Consider the following 15,411-nt stretch of genomic DNA (forward strand, 5'->3'; position numbering starts at 1 on the left):
TTAAAATATTTCCCCAATCATGGGCATAGGGTAAGCGTCATCAATGGTCAGGGCATTTAACTTTCTGTAATCAACACACAAAAGTATCATCCTTTTTAGGGATAAGAACAACAGTGGAGGCCCACACTGCATTGGAAGGTTAAATTATTTCCCTCTGTAGCAAATCAGCTATATGAGTTTGCAATATTTGCTGTTTAGCCACAGACAAACAATAAGGCTTTTGTTTGTTCGCAACATCAGGGATAGTATTAATGTTATGCTCAGTATATGACCTGTGGCCAAGGTGATCTGTACCTGACTTGGTTATTCTCACTCAAAAGAGCATATAATTTGTCCATATCAGAACTTAGCAGATCATATTGGACTACTACTTGTCTAAAAACATCTTCCTTATATTGAGCAAGACTCAAAGACAGGGACAAGATGGCTCAGTAGGAGGAACTGCAGTGATCAGAGTTGAAAAAGCTACTGCTTGGTTTATGGGTGTACTAGCTGTAGCTGGCACCCAACTGGCTAAGTTCCCTAGTCCGGACTGAAAAGGGACAATGCATCTGTGTTCAACATCATCATGAGAAAAACAGTAAGTGCAATAACATCCACACGAAAGTGGACATTGTTCAGAGTCCCACGTTATTTGTGCTATTGCGTCTGCATATATATGTAAACGTGCCAAAAACAAGAAATATAACAAAACCATACAAAAGACTGTCGCCATAGTCGTAACCCAGCAGTGAATCATTGGGAGAAATAATTGAATACCCATCATGCTTGATGCTTGACTAACTGTGGACATTATAGACTGTCACAAACATATTACAGTACACTATACCATAAACTATAAACTTTTTTGACCAAGGGACCCCTTTGCCGCTTAGATTTGGGGGGGTGATGGTAAAAACGTGTGAGAGCGGGGGGGGGGGGGGGGGTGACGGCAACAACATGCGAGAGCGGGGGGTTGGCGGTTTCAGACCGCATTTAAAACAGGGGGGGTGGGGGGAGGAGGTTTGGCCGCGGACCCACTAGCACTCCCTCACGGACCCCTAGTGGTCCGCGGACCCCAGTTTAGGAACCTCTGCACTATACTATACTGCTCTGCACAATTGTGGACTTTATTACACTACAGTATAACCGTAGTCCACAATACTGGACTATATTACATTACACTATACTGTCATCCACAATACTGTATTCTACACTGCTGTATACCACACAACACCACTCTACACTACACTGCACCACACTACATTACATTGTATTACAGTACACTTCACTACACTGCACTGCAGTACACTACAGCACACTGCACAACACTACACCACACCACGATAAGCTATTATACTGTAGATCAAATTTATTTGGTTGCTACAGCACTTTTAGTATTATCCCAATACAAGACAGAAGGAGTTAATTGCATCTGATTGCCCGTGCCTAACGAGCTTTGCCAAGTTAATTGGAGCGGACACAGACACACTGATCTCTGGCAAAAATAAAGAAAGAGTCTCAAACCATGCCTAAAACACCCAAAGAAAGACTTTCTCTCTCCCTCTGTCTCTCTTTCCCCCCCTCTGTCACTCTCTCTCTCCCTCTTTCTTTCTTTTTCTCTGTTGGTCATTGTGCCCAAAGGACGAAAGCCAAGAGCACTACAGAGGGAGAGAGGGAGGGAGGTTAATACAGTACAGCACAGACACACTGACTGACTGGACACTACAGAACATTAACACTGCACTGAGAGAGAAGAGAGGAGAGAGAGAGAGAGAGAGAGAGAGAGAGAAAGATTATAAGTATTATTATTATATGTATGTATAATTATTATTATTTTATTATTATTTATTATTATTATTTTCACTTAAAGCTTTGGCAACATCAGAGCGTCGTGCAAATGAAGCATATTTTAATTTATAAAACAAAAAATTGAGAGAGAGAGAGAGTTAATATAGTACAGTTCAGACACACTGACTAGTTAAGTCCTATATATTAAAAATCATTAGATGTTCAGTTTTAGAAAATCCTCTCTCTCTCTCTCTCTCTCTTCCCCCTCCTCTCTCCCTCTGCTCCCTGCCTTCCTCTCCAGCCCCCACCCTCCCTATCTATCTCTCTCTCTGTCTCTCTCTCAGTTTAGGATTTGTCATCTATCAGTGCAGTCATGATGGTGAGTTCAAGAGCGAAAGAGAGAGAGCAAGAAAAACTAGTATGTCCTTCTGCCTATCTCCCAATTTCTATCTGTCTCTATCTTTCTATCTCCTGTCTACCCATCTATCTGTATCTATCTCTATTAGTACAAATGTGTATCTCTGTATTGTATTCATATTACAAATATATTTGACTTATTCTGTACTGTACGTATATTTGTCTGTGTGGCATATAGAGACAAACAGAGTTTTACAATATAATTAATTGAAATATTGTATATATTTATATGTATGCTTGTGTGTGATTTTTAATGTCTCTTGACAGTACCTGACTGTAAAGTTCTAATTTCATTTTCATTTCTGTATATGTGAGTGTGTGTGAGTAAGTGAGAGAGAGTGAGTGTGTGTGTGGATGTGTGTTAGAGAGTGTGAGTGAGTGTGTGTCTGTGTGAGTGTGTATGTGTGTGTCTGTGCCTTTGTGTTGTCTAGAAAGAGATATGGGGTGTTTACATAAACACACACAGCTACACATATTTTCTCTCACACACATAGTGACACACACTCTTTCTCATACACACACACTCGTTACACACACAAAGAAAATGAATTGAGACACAGAGAGACACAGAATCTGACTGGCTCTCTGATTGGGGACTATCCATGTTTTACTGTCCAGGTAGTCTCTGAGTTAAATTCTCAGTGTACTGCATTACACAGTCAATCACAAGCACTCTAATATATATATATATATATATATATATATGTGTGTGTGTGTGTGTGTGTGTGTGTGTGTGTGTATATGTATGTATATGTATGTATATGTATATAAACACAAACAGATACCTAGATAGCTTAATACAGAGAGGGGTAGAGAGAGATAGAGAGAGAATGAGAGAGAGGGGAAGAGAAAGAGATTGAGGGAGAGAGGGATTGAGAGAGAGAGAGATAGAGAGAGATTATCAGATTACACGCTGAGCTGAGAGTAGGTCACTGTGTATTACTGTATTACACTATAATCCCTTGTAGACACTTTCACAACATGCCAGTACACTGACTGACTGACTGACTGACACACTGACTGACTGACTGACACACTAACTGACTGACTGACACACTGACTGACTGACTGACTGACACACTGACTGACTGACTGATACACTGACTGACATTCACTGCCTGATACATGGACACACTGATATGTAAGTATTTTATTATAAAACACATATTGCTAAACGTTCTACTTTAAACTAATCCTAGCCATATAATAGTAATAATAGTAAAGCCTTCCCTTCAAAAGTAGAATAAATACATAAATAAAATGAAGGTTGCACCAATTTCCCTCTTGTAAGGGCCAGTTGTTACCTCTTGTAGCATGTCCCTTATGTCCCCTGGCACCTATCGCCAGCCCCGCTGTCTATATAAGGAGCGTTCGGCACCGTCGACTCCGCTGCACGAGCAGCCCGCCAGAACTCGGCCGGAACGCCGGTTGCCAGGGCGACCGCTGTTTCCGATCCAATCGGAAAACAGGTCAGATGTTTTTTAAGCGTCCTGTCAAACGCGTGTGAATTTAAGGGGTCTGTTTCTGTCATTGATTACGGTAAATAGACTGGGACATTTAACAGGATGTAACGAATGTACACTGGTAGAAACTATGATGATGATGATGATAATAATAATAATAATAATAATAATAATAATAATAATAATAATAATACACTTACTGAACGCTACAGTACATTAACAGGGCACTGAGAAAGAGGGTTACTGCTACTACTACTTTAATAACAAAACTACTACAACTACTACTATTACATCTAATATTACTACTACCTAATAATATTATAAATAGTAGTGGTAGTAATTATCATAATCATAAACATATTAATTAGTACTACTAACAACAACAAAAACAAATATAACAATAATAAAAATAAAAAAAACACACAAACATAATCAAATAACAACCAATACCCAAGCACTCAATAGGACAGCAGTAATCAAGTGTCCAAGATACAGACGTGTAGAAAATCTGGCACTGTGTCTAGTTTGGACATTGAGATATTCACACTGCCACCGCGCCAGTGCCAGTGAGAGAGAGGCTGAGAGAGAGAGCAAGGGAACTGCTGAGAGCAAATGTCAGGGAGAGCAAGTGAATCTATATTTAATCACTACCCTTTTCTCTCACTGTCTGTCTGTCTGTCTGTCTGTCTGTCTGTCTGTCTGCCTGTCTGTCTGTCTGCGTGCATGTCTTATATTTTCCCTCCCTCTGTCTGTCTCTCCCTCTGTGTATCAGTGTGTGTCTATGTATGTGTGTGTCGCTGATGTCCAGTCAGCCAGTCAGTCATGTGTTTATACTGTACTGTGTGCATATAGTACTTTATTAATGCCCGCCACACACACATACACCTCTCTCTCCCTCTCAATCTCTCTCTCCAGCTATCGCTCAGTTCTTTCCACAGTGCTTCGTCCCCAGTCTCCAAACACCCCCCTGGTTTAGGAGAGGAGGAGAAGGACGACGAGGAGAGGGAGAGAGAGAGGGAGGAGAGGGAGAGGGAAAGGCAAAGAGAGGAGAAGGGTGTGGAGCAAGAGGAGGAGAGGATGCAGGGGGGGTGGCCATGGGGGCAAGGGGGGCTATACCAGCTCCTGCAGGAGGCCCTCAATGAATTGGAGTTGCCCCCCACCCTGACTGATACCCCAAAATCTGGTGAGCACAAACAGACACACAGACAGACACATACAAATACACAGATTTATGACAGACAGAAAGATAGAAACACAGAAAGACACCGAGACAGACACAGACACACAGCCATGCACATACAGATGCACACACTCACACACACGACCTCAGCTCTATGGTAAAAAGGTGTTGTCTGGAAATGGAACAACACTGTCACCATTATGTTTTATTAAGTTCATATCAACATTCTCAACATTCTTAATTCTGGCATGGAAACACAGAGGAATCTCAATGCCAAGATCAGAAATAGTTTTTCCCAATTGTTAACACATATTACAGTAGCATACTCCTGCAAAGTGCAAGATTTATGCTGGTAATACTGAAAACACATATTTTATAATAGTGTTTTGCATAGCTCTCACCAGTGTGTAATTGGTACTCAGTAGAGTCTATTGATTTGATGTTGCAGTCAGATGGAAGAAACATGTTTTTTTGTTTTGAGTTTATAGCTTGGAGAAAATGGAGTATAATTTCAGGAAACGTGTGTAAATGGGTGTGAAAAACTAAATATGTCACAGTAGTGTGATATTAGTAATCACTAATTTCTATTCATTTGATTGTGCGGGTGCCTTGGATGTAGAGATGCAGAGAGTAAATTATTTTGATTGCAGTTTCATTTCTGCAAGATTTCTGAAGGGGTTTGGGGAAACTGTTTTGTGTTTTGTTTAGAGTTTTGAGAACATGAGATGTAGTTTCAGCAAATGTGTGTTACTGTAACAATTGGGGAAAACTGTAATGTAAATATTGCACAGTGTTGAACTTGTCTTACGTCACACGCCAGAGTGAATCATTCAGTCAGTTTGCTAACAATTTCTACATCACATCTATCTCTCTGCAGCCCTGTCCTACTCAGAGCTGTGCATCTGTGTGCTGGGCTCCCCTCTGCCCTTCCTCTCTCTCCTGCTGCAGGCGGGCCGTCGGTCTCCAGGTGAGGACAGGGCTGCTTCCCCTGTGACAGGTTTCACCCAGTTGACTTGCTTCTGTGTGTTAGTGTGTGCCTCCCTCTGTGGGTGTCTGTGGATGTGACTGGCACAGCTTTTGCTTTGTTGTGTTGAGTTTTTGTGTCACCAGAAACAGGAGAAAAATATAGAGAAAAATAAATACATTAACACATTATTATTATTATTATTATTATTATTATTATTATTATTATTATTATTATTATTTAATCAAATTAGGATTATGTTATTCACTAGGAACATTTTCTTTTCCTCTGAGAACTGTTGTGAGTAAGTGGGCAAGCTGTAAGGATCCGTGTGCAAAGTTGATTTTTAAGCATGGTGGCAGTATAGTGTTACAGTGACTTCCTATATGTGGCTAAACATTTGCGCCACCTCTCTCTCCCTCTCAGTCTCTCAGTCTCTCATTCTCACTATCAAAATCTCACTCAAATTCTAATTCAAATTTAACTTTATTGGCATGACCTCTTTCTTTGATATGGCCAAAGCATGTACGATACTGGTGATACATAAACACAACAAGAAAATACATATTTATAGATAATTAAGTAAATACAAATAAAATATATAGATAAATTAAACTCTCTCACTCTCCCCTACTAGTGTTACATGGCTTCTCATGAGGACTCAGTATCTGTCTCTCCTTACTCCTCTCTCTCTAATAAAATTCAAGGAATTATCAACAAGGTTCATAGTTTTCTGTGAAACAAAACAAAAAAACAGACAATCTATGTTTCTAAAATATTACAGCAAAATGAAGTGTTCCTAATCAGAATATACACAAACATAGTTATACAGAACTTTGTATTGTATTTTATTCAAACATTAACTAAAGAGGGAAATTAAATTATCTGAAACTCTGCCACAGCTTAAATAATTTTTCTGATTTCTAGGAACCTTGTTTTTTTGCTAAACTTCACTTGTGTGTCATTGTGTCTGTGTGTTTGTGTGCATCTGTGTGTGTGTCTGTACTATACTGTATTAACCTCTCTCTCGCTCTTTCTCTCTCTCTTCCTTTCAGGTGACTCCCTCCTCTGTCTCTGCCCCTCTTGGCTCTCTCGCCCTTCTTCCTCCTCCCCCTCTCACTCCACACCTCCCCATGACCCCGCTTCTCCTCCCCCCTTGCTTGTCCACCGGGCTGTGACCTTTGACCTGGGTGGGCGCACCCACTTGTTGACCTTCAACCCCCCCCGCCGGGTCACCTACTTCCTGCCCTGCGCTCCCTGGGCAGAAGTGGGCACACCTCAACAGGAAGTGACACGCGACCTGGCCTGTCCAATGGGAGGCTCTCCTGAGTTGTATCGCTTCTGGGGCGACACTCTGAACTGCAGGCAGATTCTGGGCAGAGAGGGGCTGCCCACCCCCCCCACGCTAGCTGTGGTGATCCGAGAGGAGAGCGCCAGCGAGGGGAGGGATGAGAGAGAGGAGAGGAGAGAGAGAGGGCTGTGGGTGCTGGCAGTGGGGGATGTGGCGGAGGAGGGAGAGGAGGAGAGAGTGAGGGAGGAGCTGAGGCACTTTCTGAACACACCAACTGTCAGAGCAACAGGAACAGTGAGTTAGTGATCCTGTATTGGTATTCTGATTGATATTGTATTAGTATTGTATTGGTACTTTGTATTATATTGATGTATATTGTATTGTAATGGTACTGTATTGATACTTCATTAGTACTGGAAGAAAACATAGTATGATCATTATTAGCAATAGTAATAGTAGTAGTACTAGTAACTGTAGTAGTAGTAGCTGTAGTAGAAGCAGTAGCAGTCAGTGTTAATGGCCTCAGTTACCCTGTCTCTCCCACAGGTGGTGCTCAAGCCTAGTGGAGGCCGATGGATGGGCATGGCTGGGGCCAGCCGGCCAATTCGATTCTTGGATGGGCAGGACCCCGAGGCAGTGTGGGTGGAGCTGCGCTCTCTGCTGGTCCTGCTGCAGAGACAGGAGGCAGCTCTCATCGAGGCCTACTGCCCCAGCCTGAATCCTGGTCCTCGAGTTCCACACCCAGCCAGTCAGGTGCACTCAGGTGAGGCAGGAAGGAGGACAACCCCCAACCCCACAGCGATTCACCACACCTGCCAGTGGTACTGTATAGTATGCTACAGTAGAGCAAATTGTAGTGTACTATATAGTGGTATGTAGTTTCTATATGCCTGTGCTGTACTGTATTAACTCTCTCTCTCTCTCAGTGCAGTGTTAATGTACTGTAGTGTCCAGTCAGTCAGTGTGTCTGTACTGTATTAACCCTCTCTCTCTCAGTGCAGTGTTAATGTACTGTAGTGTCCAGTCAGTCAGTGTGTCTGTACTGTATTAACCCTCTCTCTCTCAGTGCAGTGTTAATGTACTGTAGTGTCCAGTCAGTCAGTGTGTCTGTACTGTATTAACCCTCTCTCTCTCAGTGCAGTGTTAATGTACTGTAGTGTCCAGTCAGTCAGTGTGTCTGTGCTGTATTAACCCTCTCTATCAGTGCAGTGTTAATGTACTGTAGTGTCCAGTCAGTCAGTGTGTCTGTACTGTATTAACCCTCTCTCTCTCAGTGCAGTGTTAATGTACTGTAGTGTCCAGTCAGTGTGTCTGTACTGTATTAACCCTCTCTCTCTCAGTGCAGTGTTAATGTACTGTAGTGTCCAGTCAGTCAGTGTGTCTGTACTGTATTAACAATCTCTCTCAGTGCAGTGTTAATGTACTGTAGTGTCCAGTCAGTCAGTGTGTCTGTACTGTATTAACCCTCTCTCTCTCAGTGCAGTGTTAATGTACTGTAGTGTCCAGTCAGTGTGTCTGTACTGTATTAACCCTCTCTCTCTCAGTGCAGTGTTAATGTACTGTAGTGTCCAGTCAGTCAGAGTGTCTGTGCTGTACTGTATTAACCCTCTCTCTGTATATATCTCTCAGACTGCAATTCTTCAGCATCAGAGTTGTCTATGAGAGTGTGTGCCATCATCACTCGCTCTCCACAGAACATCCCCCTGCTGTACAAGGTGAGAGAGTCAGTGTGAATGTGCTACAGTATCCAGTGCATCAGTCAGTCAATGTATCAATCAGTCAATGTGTCAGTCAGTCAGTGTGTCAGTTAGTCCGCGTATCAGTCAGTGTGTCAAGCAGTTAGTGTACCAGTGAGCTCATAACATTGTACTATATTATGCTATACTATACTATTTTATTAACCCTCTTTCTTGCTCTCTCTCTCTCCCAGTTGCTGTGCAGGGTTGGTCTCAGTGAGCTGCCTCTCTCTCACTGGGACAGTCTCCCCCAGTCTCTCCACTCCTCCCTACGGGACTGGGGCCTGGGTGACCGCTCCCTCGTTCTCTCCCTCCGCAGGCTGCTCACCCACTCCGCCCTGCGCTGCTTCCACATCGTCATGGACACAGAGGCCAGGATGTCACCAGGGCAACGCGGTGGTCAGGAGGCACAAACCGACCTGATTGGTGAGCACAGTGCAGTGTTAATGTACTGTAGTGTCCAGTCAGTCAGTGTGTCTGTACTGTATTAACCCTCTCTCTCTCAGTGCAGTGTTAATGTACTGTAGTGTCCAGTCAGTCAGTGTGTCTGTACTGTATTAACCCTCTCTCTCTCAGTGCAGTGTTAATGTACTGTAGTGTCCAGTCAGTCAGTGTGTCTGTACTGTATTAACCCTCTCTCTCTCAGTGCAGTGTTAATGTACTGTAGTGTCCAGTCAGTCAGTGTGTCTGTACTGTATTAACCCTCTCTCTCTCAGTGCAGTGTTAATGTACTGTAGTGTCCAGTCAGTCAGTGTGTCTGTACTGTATTAACCCTCTCTCTCTCAGTGCAGTGTTAATGTACTGTAGTGTCCAGTCAGTCAGTGTGTCTGTACTGTATTAACCCTCTCTCTCTCAGTGCAGTGTTAATGTACTGTAGTGTCCAGTCAGTCAGTGTGTCTGTACTGTATTAACCCTCTCTCTCTCAGTGCAGTGTTAATGTACTGTAGTGTCCAGTCAGTCAGTGTGTCTGTACTGTATTAACCCTCTCTCTCTCAGTGCAGTGTTAATGTACTGTAGTGTCCAGTCAGTCAGTGTGTCTGTACTGTATTAACCCTCTCTCTCTCAGTGCAGTGTTAATGTACTGTAGTGTCCAGTCAGTCAGTGTGTCTGTACTGTATTAACCCTCTCTCTCTCAGTGCAGTGTTAATGTACTGTAGTGTCCAGTCAGTCAGTGTGTCTGTACTGTATTAACCCTCTCTCTCTCAGTGCAGTGTTAATGTACTGTAGTGTCCAGTCAGTCAGTGTGTCTGTACTGTATTAACCCTCTCTCTCTCAGTGCAGTGTTAATGTACTGTAGTGTCCAGTCAGTCAGTGTGTCTGTACTGTATTAACCCTCTCTCTCTCAGTGCAGTGTTAATGTACTGTAGTGTCCAATCAGTCAGTGTGTCTGTACTGTATTAACCCTCTCTCTCTCAGTGCAGTGTTAATGTACTGTAGTTTCCAGTCAGTCAGTGTGTCTGTACTGTATTAACCCTCTTTCTCTCAGTGCAGTGTTAATGTACTGTAGTGTCCAGTCAGTGTGTCTGTACTGTATTAACCCTCTCTCTCTCAGTGCAGTGTTAATGTACTGTAGTGTCCAGTCAGTCAGTGTGTCTGTACTGTATTAACTCTCTCTCTCTCAGTGCAGTGTTAATGTACTGTAGTGTCCAGTCAGTGTGTCTGTGCTGTTCTGTATTAACCCCCCCTCTCTCTCTCTCTCTCTCTCTCTCTCTCTCAGGAGTGGACATGCTGCTCAGTCTCGCCTGGGTCGTGCAGCGGGAGGGGGGGGGAGGTTGCCATGGCAGCAGCTGGAACCCCACTGTGACACCTGTGATTCTGGGCCTGCACCCCTGGAGCTGCTTGCAGAGCTGCTGTCTTGGGGGAGGGGCATGGAGGAGGAGGAGGAGGCGAGGAGGGAGGAAGGAAGAGGAGGAGGAGGAGGAGGAGGAGGGGGAGGATGAAGAAGAGGGCTGTGTGGGCTCTCTCCTCCACAGCCCGCTCTCTCGTTCCCAGAGGCACCTGCTGCAGGGGAGGAGTGTGTTGGTGGTGGGAGCCGGGCGAGCCAGCAAGGCATTCGTTTGGGAGGCGGCCAAGGAGTTTGGTGTGGAGGTGAGGGGAGAGGGAGAGGCATGTTAGTGGGTCAAGTCAGTCAGTCATCTCAGCCACACTACACTCCATTAAACCTCCTCCCTCTCTCTCAGATCTTCCTGGTGGAATCTGACCCCGCTCATTTTGCCGCCCATCTGGTCTCCCACTTCTTGCCCCTGGACCTGTCCGACCACCGCCAGGACACCGAGCACTGTGCTGCCGTGGTGACCTGGCTCAGGGGGCACAACCTCCGACCCCAGGGCGTCCTGTGCTTCTGGGATGACTGCATTGTGCTGGCCGCCCTTCTGTGCCAGGCGCTGGGTCTCCCTGGCAACCCCCCCTTCGCCGTCCTCACCGCCAAGGAGAAGAGCCGCACCCACCTCCACCTGCAGGGCCACCACCTCCCTCGCTCCTCTCCTCCTCCTTCCTCTGCTCCTTCTGCCCTCTATGCTCCTCCTACTCTCTCTCCTCTCTCCATCTCTCCCTCGCCCTCTCTCCCTGTTGCTACCCCCTCCCTCCCCGCAAGTGTCCCTCAGTCCCAGCCTGCCATCCCCCGAGGCCTGCAGCACCCCCTGCTGCCCCTCCTCACACCCCCTCCCTGTGTGTACGCCGTGCCCTGCGCCCACATTGAGACCCCTGATGACATCATCAGGGCCGTCCGCCCTGTCAATTGCTCTGGCAGCTACCACAGGCATCCCAGTAACTGCCCCGGTCAACTCAGTAACTGCCCCAGTCAGTCCAATGACTGTCCCTGTCAGTATAATAATTACCCCAGTCACTCCAATCAGACTAATAACTATATCAGTAATTGTCCTAGTCTGGCCAGTTACCCCAGTACCTACTCCTGTCAGACCAGTAACTACATTAACTTCAGTGGGACCAGTAACAGACTCTCCAGTCAGACCAGTATCAGCATTAACCCCAGTAACAGCAGTTGCCATAGTAACCCTATTCAATCCAGTTATCCCGGTGACTGCATCACCAGTGAGAGCATTATTACCAGTCATGCCAGTAACTACAATAACCCCAGTGTCCGTCATCCCACTCCCAATCCCTCCAGTCTGCTCAGTGCCACTGCCCCCACCCTTACCCCTGACTCCACTCTCTCCTATCCAAATAATCTCTCTCCCACTTTCACTCACACTGACGACCATCCCACTATCCCTCCCCCATCTCCCAGCACTCCCATTCCCTCTCCCCATCCTCCTTCCTCTGCCACACGCACTCTCAATCCCCCCACCCCCCAGATCCGCTTCCCTGCGGTGCTTAAGCTGGAGTTTGGGGCGGGGGCGGTGGGCACGCGGCGGGTGGGGTCCTTGGAGGAGGCGCTGGCTCACCTGGCGCAGGTGAGGGGCGACTTGCGGGGCGAGGCCGACTTCCCGGGCATCGGCCTGGGCTGGGGGGGCGGCCTGACCCTCATGGGCTACCTGGGGGGCACCGAGCATGACGTGGACCTGGTCCTGAGCGGGGGCCGGCTGGAGGGGGCCTTCGTGTCGGACAACGGCCCCACTCGAGTCCCAGGTCTAGTGCGACTATTCAGAAACCAGTAGTCCTCAGCCTGCGAGCTGCCAACCAAAAATCATCAGTTTTATCATAGGGAGTGCAACTCCTCACTCTTCAAACACTAGGGCCTTATTATTACCTGTTGCTACTGCTGCTGGTGCCCCTCCCCTCTCCCCTTTCTGCTGCTGCTGGAGTCCTTCCCCTTTGTGTTGCTCCTCTCTGTTCTGCTACTCCTAGAGCCCCTCCCGTTTGTGCTGCTGCTATAACTCCCTCTCTCCCACCTTTCCACCCCTTCCCTCTCTCTCTCTCTCTCTCTCTCTCTCAGTGCAGTGTTAATGTACTGTAGTGTCCAGTCAGTCAGTGTGTCTGTACTGTATTAACCCTCTCTCTCTCAGTGCAGTGTTAATGTACTGTAGTGTCCAGTCAGTCAGTGTGTCTGTGCTGTACTGTATTAACCCTCTCTCTCTCAGTGCAGTGTTAATGTACTGTAGTGTCCAGTCAGTGCGTCTGTGCTGTACTGTATTAACCCGCTTTCTCTCTCCCTCTCTCTCTCTCTCTCCCTCTCTCTCAGGAGTGGACATGCTGCTCAGTCTCAGCTCAGTCTCGCTGCTGCTGCAGGAGCCCCTCCCATTTGTGTTACCCCACCCCTTTCCACAGTCTCTGGTGTGCAACCCCCTCCCCTTTGTGTTGCCCCACCCCTTTCTGCTGCTCCTGCTGCTCACCATGAAGACTAGGATGTTATGATGATGATGTTATTATTGATGATGTGACTCTGTTTCTATATGTGTGAGTGTATCTGTGTGTAGGTTTTTGAGTGTATGTGTATGTGTGGGAGTAATGGTGAGTGTGTCTGTGTTTGATGTGGTATGAGTCATCGGTGAGTCCCTCAGCAAAGTCCCAGGTTGGCGCAGTAACACAGGATCGCCACCAGGCGCTGGCTGAGGACAAACCACTCGACTTGAACAGATGGTGCTCACTCTCACTCCTCTTCGCAGGCTTTACCGAAACGGCGGCCCAGATGCCCACAGGCCTCTCCTGGGAGCAGGAGGCTCGATTAGTGGCGGCGGCCCATTCCTGCTGCCTGGGCTGCGGACTGCGGGATGGGGTCTTCAACGTGGAGCTCAAGCTGACCCCCACCGGGCCCAAGCTGATCGAGATCAACGCGCGGATGGGGGGGTTCTACCTGCGCGACTGGATACGGGAGGTGTTTGGGGAGGACCTGCTGCTCTGCGCCTTCCTGTGTGCCCTGGGGATACGGCCCCGCCTGGCCCGGCCCCGCCCCCCCGTCCTGTGCCACCTCACGGGGGTCATGGGCCTGCTCTCCCAGCACGGCCGGCACATCATGAGCAGAGAGGGTATGGGGCGGCTCAGGGAGCTGCACCAAAGGGGTGTGGTCAGGCTGTGTGAGCTGGGGGTAGATCCTGGAGGGGAGAGGGAGGGGCTAGAAGGGCAGGAAGGGGCAAAGAAGAGGGAAAAGGAGAGGGAGGATCGTGAAGAGAAAAGTGAGGGGCTCCAAAAGGGAGGTGCGTGGCTCCAGCAGAATGGGGAGTGGCTCCAGCAGCAAGATGAGCAACAGAGTGAGGAGTGGCTCCAGCAGCTGGAACAGCAGAAAGGGGAAGAGCTCCAGCAGCAGTTGAGGCAGGGAGGAGTAGAATTCCAGCAGGAAGGAGTGGGGCTGCAGCAGGAAGGGGCGGGACCACGGGGCCAGTATGAGGAGCCGTTCTGCAGTGTGGGGGTCAGGGCGGAAGGAGGGGTGGAGTCCAGGCTGGGACTGCTCACTGTTAGCAGGGTGCTGGGGCTGGACACCCCTGAGTACCCTGTTGAACACTTCCTGTCACACTTCCACTGAGAGAAAGAGAGGGTTAATGTGGCACAGACACCTTGACTTACTGACTGGACACTACAGTACATTAACACTGCACTGAGAGAGAGAGGGTTAATACAGTACAGCACAGACACACTGGCTGACTGGACACTACAGTACATTAACACTGCACTGAGAGAGAGAGGGTTAATACAGTACAGACACACTGACTGACTGGACACTACAGTACATTAACACTGCACTGAGAGAGAGAGGGTTAATACAGTACAGACACACTGACTGACTGGACACTACAGTACATTAACACTGCACTGAGAGAGAGAGGGTTAATACAGTACAGCACAGACACATTGACTGGACACTACAGTACATTAACACTGCACTGAGAGAGAGAGTTAATACAGTACAGACACTGACTGACTGGACACTACAGTACATTAACACTGCACTGAGAGAGAGAGGGTTAATACAGTACAGACACACTGACTGACTGGACACTACAGTACATTAACACTGCACTGAGAGAGAGAGGGTTAATACAGTACAGCACAGACACATTGACTGGACACTACAGTACATTAACACTGCACTGAGAGAGAGAGTTAATACAGTACAGACACTGACTGACTGGACACTACAGTACATTAACACTGCACTGAGAGAGAGAGGGTTAATACAGTACAGACACACTGACTGACTGGACACTACAGTACATTAACACTGCACTGAGAGAGAGAGGGTTAATACAGTACAGACACACTGACTGACTGGACACTACAGTACATTAACACTGCACTGAGAGAGAGAGGGTTAATACAGTACAGACACACTGACTGGACACTACAGTACATTAACACTGCACTGAGAGAGAGAGGGTTAATACAGTACAGACACACTGACTGACTGGACACTACAGTACATTAACACTGCACTGAGAGAGAGAGGGTTAATACAGTACAGACACACTGACTGGACACTACAGTACATTAACACTGCACTGAGAGAGAGAGGGTTAATACAGAACAGCACAGACACACTGACTGGACACTACAGTACATTAACACTGCACTGAGAGAGAGAGGGTTAATACAGTACAGACACACTGACTGACTGGACACTACAGTACATTAACACTGCACTGAGAGAGAGAGGGTTAATACAGTACAGACACACTGACTGACTGGACACTACAGTA

At 46.9% G+C, this 15,411-nt stretch overlaps 1 protein-coding gene across 1 annotated transcript; it reads left to right on the forward strand.

Annotated features, from left to right (window-relative positions):
- Positions 1 to 4,509: 4,509 nt before the first annotated feature.
- LOC136764492 (carnosine synthase 1) lies at positions 4,510 to 14,452 on the forward strand. The gene is made up of 9 exons (XM_066718620.1): positions 4,510 to 4,833; positions 5,708 to 5,797; positions 6,850 to 7,379; positions 7,632 to 7,848; positions 8,715 to 8,800; positions 9,016 to 9,247; positions 10,539 to 10,909; positions 11,002 to 12,409; positions 13,387 to 14,452. Exons 1-9 carry the CDS (start codon positions 4,728 to 4,730, stop codon positions 14,238 to 14,240), a joined length of 3,894 nt encoding a protein of 1,297 aa, XP_066574717.1. The 5' UTR covers positions 4,510 to 4,727; the 3' UTR covers positions 14,241 to 14,452.
- Positions 14,453 to 15,411: the final 959 nt, after the last annotated feature.

This window comes from Amia ocellicauda, chromosome 12 (genome assembly GCF_036373705.1).
Source record: "Amia ocellicauda isolate fAmiCal2 chromosome 12, fAmiCal2.hap1, whole genome shotgun sequence".
NCBI lineage: Eukaryota > Metazoa > Chordata > Actinopteri > Amiiformes > Amiidae > Amia > Amia ocellicauda.

What these genes read in the sequence shown, in the direction of transcription:
- LOC136764492 (XM_066718620.1), top strand. Translation starts at nt 4,728, where the DNA reads ATGCAGGGGGGGTGGCCATGGGGGCAAGGGGGGCTATACCAGCTCCTG. An exon ending in CCAAGGAGTTTGGTGTGGAG is followed by an intron (nt 10,910 to 11,001) that starts GTGAGGGGAGAG and finishes CCTCTCTCTCAG; the next exon opens with ATCTTCCTGGTGGAATCTGA. An exon ending in CGGCCCCACTCGAGTCCCAG is followed by an intron (nt 12,410 to 13,386) that starts GTCTAGTGCGAC and finishes TCCTCTTCGCAG; the next exon opens with GCTTTACCGAAACGGCGGCC.